A 5,645-nucleotide genomic window follows, 5' to 3' on the forward strand; every position below is an offset into this window, starting at 1 on the left:
GCCAAAGCGGCAGCTAATCGATTACATGATCAGTATTCGACGGCTACGAAGGACAACGCCAACTTGGATTGTGACTTGCATGACATCTTGGTGTATGACTCTAAAGACTTTGCCCTAATCAACAAGAAAATAAATAATGTTAGAAATTAGTTTTAAAAATAAACAAATAAAGACACAAATATATTGATAACTATCAAGATGAAGAGGCAATGAGATTCTCTTGTAAACTTATTGCAATATAGACATCTATTGATTTTTGTATTTTCTTATTGATACGAGGACTCTTTCCGCAATCACATGAGCAGTGCTCCATGAGTTTGAAATTTGATACTGTATCAACTTTGTAAATTTGTTTTGGATGTAAACTCACAAATATGTATAATTGTAACTGGTAGACATGTTGTACATTATTTTGTAATTTTGGTGATGTATTTTTGGAGGCATTTTACTTATGACTCAAAGTGGTAGTCATGTTGAAATTCAATATATTTTGCCACCTTTTCTGAAAAGCTTTACGCATGCGTCGTGTCTTTTTGAAAACTGCGTGCTTTTGTGCCCTTTTTCGACGTAGTGTTCTCATAATGCGAAATATTACCTGTTTCAAATGACCCTATTGTAACAATATTGTATAGTGTATTGACATTTAATGCTCAAACATGATTGTACAAAACCTCATGTTCCACTGGAAGTGCCCAAATTCAATATTTTTGGCATTCCCATATTTTACTCCACATAATACATAAATGGTGTGTACCTTTAAAATCCAACCACTAAAAAACAACTAAAACAAGAACTAATTAGTTATTGGCTTCTTAACTACATGTTAGCTAATAGAGGGTTTCTATTCCCATGCATTCAACCTGCACTTCTTGTAAGTTAGGTCCCGTGGGAGTCCAACTTATGTAGTGAGTCAAAAACAACTCAATGGGTCATGATGGTAATTGCTTAACACTTCATCAATTAGTCTCTTAATTACTGTACATCCAAGTAAGTAAAAGTGTGTGTGTGTGTGTGTGTGTGACCAAGTGGTCATGGGTTCAACCCCTACATTCCATAGTGGCATCTAGTGAATTAAGAGATATATAAGAAGTAAATAATAGAGAGTTGAGGAAGTTGGGTTTTGAACCCACAACGCAATTCTTGTAGTGCTAACAACTTACCGTTAGGGTAAGGTAATTATAATAATAATAATAAAAGAGAGAAAGAAAGAGAAAACAGGTATAGAATGTCATTTAAGTAAGATTTGATTACAAATCGAATGAAGGCTAGGAGGAGGTGCTCAGTCTTGCAGTCTTGCAAGGACTAGATAACTAGGTTGGTTGGTAGAGAGAGAGAGAGAGAGAGAGAGAGAAATAGAAAACAGGCATAGAATGTAATTTAAGTAGGATTTGATTACAAATCGAATGAAGGCTAGGAGGTGCTTGATCTTGCAAGGACTAGATCACTAGGTTGGTTGGTAGAGAGAGAGAGAGAGAGAGAGAAATAGAAAACAGGCATAGAATGTAATTTAAGTAGGATTTGATTACAAATCGAATGAAGACTAGGAGGTGCTCGATCTTGCAAGGACTAGATAACTAGGTTGGTTGGTCAATCCCAAGAATAACTAACATAGACATTTTGAGACAAAAATCACGAAGTCATCAACTTAGTAAATCATGATTATAATAATAACCCGATAACAACCACCTTATCTTATCCATAATTATTCACGTAATTAATGTATAGTGGAGTGAACACTAAAGATCGAAGCCAATACATCACATAATTATAACCAAAGTAGCTTAATTAATTATTCTCACTTAATCATCTATCTTTCTTGGAGTTTTGCAAGATTCTTACCATATATAGGTGGGTGATGGAGGAAAAAATTAAAATTGTTAGGTCTTATCCGCACGTCAAAATAACTTTCCTTTCTGCTTGAAACTTATCATGATACCTCTTAACAATGCTCAATTTCAACATGTTCAAATCTCTAGCTTCTCACTGCAACAATCAAAAGTACAATAATTGTAGCCTACAAAGTAGATTTTTGTCAAAGAAGTATTAGAACATCTATTTTCAATATACCAAGAGAATCTAGAAAACCATTATTAAAGCCCCATGCATCATAAAGTCAAGGTAGTGAGAAGGCTCCTCCCTCTCTCTATAGCCATACATCTAAAGGGGACTTCGGTGAACTCCCGAACCATAGCATCTGCCATCAACAGTTATGCTGCTAATCCTCTTTTTCTCATCAATATTTATCTTATGCTAAAGTCAAGTCTATTAGGTGTCAATTAAAGCAATACATAGAGACCATCACGCTATGTATCGTCTTTTTTGTCATTTACTAATAAATCGCATTTCCATCAAGTAGAAGTAAAAAAATATTAAATATTACATCAAACCTCACTCACATTTGGTATAATTGTCACAAAACTCAAATCTTCCAGATAAAAGATTATGACAATACAATTTACTCGTTCTTACATGTGTTCCTGTATACTTATATACAGTGTGAACCATGCGATTAAACATACAAGATGGCAAGATGGATATTTTTCCAAATACAAAAACAAAGTGGTTTGTTTCGTTTACAACTGGCTAGCAATTCTTTTGCTTTTGTAGACGTATAAACTAGGTTGTTCTCAGTGTCTATAGCACTCATTATACATGGTGCAAACACATCATTGACGATATTATAGATGAACTTTCATTTGTCTATATTTTTATCAGTAAATATGTTACACCATTCCACTTGTTCAATGGGCCTATGATGCATCCATGCAACAGTGACAGGCCACTTTCTTGAACTTTGGACACAAACTTAATCAATACAAGTAGGCTGACAAATGGAATATTCATTGTCTAGCTTCTTCTTTGTTTTACTAGAATGGCCAATAACCTCTTTCTCCACGGAGAACCTCGGGCTCCATTCTTTCTAGATACATCAATATATCTTTGAAGGACGGTCGATCATTCGGATTCTTACTCCAACAACTTTGTATCAATCTTGCGAAGGGGAAAACAACCATTAAAAGTTAGACAACGGAGAAACAAAGCTTCACAACAGATGTCATACGAATTAGTGATAAGAAAGAGCGCGAAAAATCGAAAGAAATGATGATCAATGAAAACTCGTTAACACAACACGGACTTAACAAATCAATAAACAATACAAATCATTAATTGCATGGTAGAATGAGAGGGAACGGTACAAATCATTCAAAATGGAATCATTATGTTGGACATTCAAGAAAAATAATTTCTTAATTTTCAATAAGAAAAATATGTAGAGGAGGTATATGAGAGAATAAAAAATTGAAGTCAAAGGCTGTAAATTCATACTCTTTCATATGTGCTGGATATGTTTTTGCCCGTAGCTTTGGTCTAATGTTGTCTCTAGCCATACTCTTTGCAGCTTCATATGCCACCATCTCACTCAATGGTGATTCTCCCTCAAACATCTGGAGATCAAACTAAAGAGTATCAGAACCTACTCTTACACATCATAATTAAAATTCTGGCTTTGTGGCTATTAAAGCGGATAAAATCAAGTTTTGTCATTTTAAAGTGGTGAAGTTGATGTTTTACTCCTGGTTATTAAGCAGTCAGAACCCACATTAGTGATTGTTAATGCCATTAAATACAGTTTAGTGGAGTTAAAAGCAGTTTAATCCTGTTTAGTGGTGGTTAAAAGCAGTTCAATCCAGGCTAAATCCAGTTCAGTATAGGTTACAAGTGGTTAAATCCAGTGTACTGGATTTAAAGGCAGTCAAATTCCCTTTAGCAGTAATTAACAACAGTAATCGAGTTTAAATGTAGTCAAGAGTAGTTGAATCGAGTTAAGAGGTGGTTAAGATGCAGTTGCATACCTCGTACAGTATCATTGCAAATGAGAACACATCCACCTTCGTATCATATGATCTATGAAGAAACACTTCTGGTGCCATATATCGATCTTTACATAAAAAAAACAAGCGCAAATATTAGTTTCAAGAAAGAAATATTTCCATGCTTGAAAAACACATACATCAATCAATCTTCATGTGGAAATTGAAAATTTGCCAAAACTTACAGCTGCCCGTCTCTCCTGTTAAAACATATGCCTGATGTAACTTTTTTGTCGGAAATATCTTACTAAGCCCAAAATCAGCAACTTTCACATGATTGTTCTCAAGTAGCAATAGATTCCTATATCATTAGTTAAAAGTAATTAAGTTCCAGAATGTAAATACTTTAAGAAATCAGGTTCACAGTGTCATCAACCCTTACCGAGGCTTTAGATCACGGTGGATAATACATTTGTCCTCATTGTGTAGATATATCATCCCCCTATTTTAAGATTAGAAATGTAAGGGTGAGAAATTTCATGATCCTTTGTTCTTTTCAATAAAAACAAAGTAAACAAATTTTTCTCAAAAGAAATTGTAAAAGTTTTGACCATTCTTTCTCAAGAAATCATGTTTTAATTATCAGCAATATCTTGTGCAAAGTAAAGTTTTCATAAAATTGCAAAATTTTGATCATTCCAAGAAAAGCATATTAATTACCGGGCAATATCTTGTGCAAAACTGAGAGCAGTTGCAGCCGGCAAAGCACCCTTTTCCTTAAGATAGCTGTGAAGGTCTCCCTGTTTGCATAAGTAAAGATATTTTCTTCAATTAAAGAGCTAGACATTATATATTCTCATGAGTAGAAGTACAGTGCATGGTGAGGGTGATAGTGACAGTACACGACAGTACTGGTACAGGATTAATGATGCTCATCATACATAATGAAAATAGTGATGGTGATGGTACATGATGGTACATGATGGTCATATGGCCCTAGTCATGTACATGTGTACATGGTACATACATGGTACATGGTACACAGTACATGATACATGCAACATGCTACGTGGTGGTACAGTACATGGTACTATGGCACATGGTACATGTATTAATCGGGGTCATGATAGTGCATGGGGCATGGTCATGATCATGATCAATGAGGGTACTTACAGCTCCCAAGTACTCAGTAACCAACATCAGAGGCTTGCGAGTCACTGCACCCAAGAATTGAACCACATTTGGATGTCTTAGCTTCACAAGTAATTCCACCTCATTTCTAAAGTCTCGCCTGAAGAAGAACAAATAAATGAAGAAAGTTTAGACACTTGGCATTTGCTTTCACTATCCTATTATTTGATACAAAACACAAACACTACATTCAGCAAATAAAAATACTACTACATCCTTAACAACCCTTAAAAGTGAGTTTAAATTTAAGATCTTGTAATCAAATCATAAAGTGAATAACATGCACAAAAGCACATCCAGAATTTTGAAAGGCACCAAGAATCTTTCAATAACTAACCACATATGTTAAGATGGAACCACTTCACTTAGAAAGAAGAGGTTAAGAATGTAATTTTCTTTCTAATATTTATTATTAGAACAATTAGTTACATCATAAATGATCTACCCTTACTTACATTGTTAGACTGTCATCAGAGAGAGAAGGCAATAGTTTTTTAATAGCTACTGGTGTGCTTCTCCACATAGCCCTCCATATCTCCCCAAAACCACCCTGAATCGATTAACAACAATTCAATTAACGTGTTCATACAAATAAAATGATGACAAGATATATCAGCATTCAATCTATCAGAGAAAATTGAT

The 5,645-nt window shown here is 34.6% G+C and overlaps 1 protein-coding gene and 1 long non-coding RNA gene across 2 annotated transcripts; one reads left to right on the forward strand and one right to left on the reverse strand.

Annotated features, from left to right (window-relative positions):
• Positions 1 to 2,678: 2,678 nt before the first annotated feature.
• Positions 2,679 to 5,618, reverse strand: LOC147855662 (serine/threonine-protein kinase VIK-like). The gene is made up of 8 exons (XM_087330544.1): positions 5,459 to 5,618; positions 4,986 to 5,103; positions 4,533 to 4,612; positions 4,255 to 4,314; positions 4,058 to 4,173; positions 3,855 to 3,940; positions 3,328 to 3,446; positions 2,679 to 2,991 (listed from the first exon to the last, which is right to left on the reverse strand). The coding sequence occupies exons 1-8, from the start codon at positions 5,524 to 5,526 to the stop codon at positions 2,868 to 2,870; spliced, it is 771 nt and encodes a 256-aa protein (XP_087186670.1). The 5' UTR covers positions 5,527 to 5,618; the 3' UTR covers positions 2,679 to 2,867.
• On the forward strand, positions 3,500 to 3,939 carry LOC147855663 (uncharacterized). Its single transcript, XR_015530841.1, has 2 exons — positions 3,500 to 3,611; positions 3,642 to 3,939. It is a non-coding gene; the product is annotated as an uncharacterized LOC147855663 (long non-coding RNA).
• Positions 5,619 to 5,645: the final 27 nt, after the last annotated feature.

This window comes from Azolla caroliniana, unplaced genomic scaffold (genome assembly GCF_043228905.1).
Source record: "Azolla caroliniana isolate FFs.n. ecotype wild unplaced genomic scaffold, voAzoCaro1.0.p SCAF_14, whole genome shotgun sequence".
In the NCBI taxonomy this organism is placed as follows: Eukaryota; Viridiplantae; Streptophyta; class Polypodiopsida; order Salviniales; family Salviniaceae; genus Azolla; species Azolla caroliniana.

Bases quoted from the DNA above. Each gene is read 5' to 3' on its own strand.
- LOC147855662 (XM_087330544.1), bottom strand. From the start codon at position 5,526: ATGTGGAGAAGCACACCAGTAGCTATTAAAAAACTATTGCCTTCTCTC. The intron at 5,104-5,458 runs GTAAGTAAGGGT...GTTCTTCTTCAG, and splicing joins TCTGATGACAGTCTAACAAT to GCGAGACTTTAGAAATGAGG. The intron at 4,315-4,532 runs GTAATTAATATG...ATCTTAAAATAG, and splicing joins TTTGCACAAGATATTGCCCG to GGGGATGATATATCTACACA.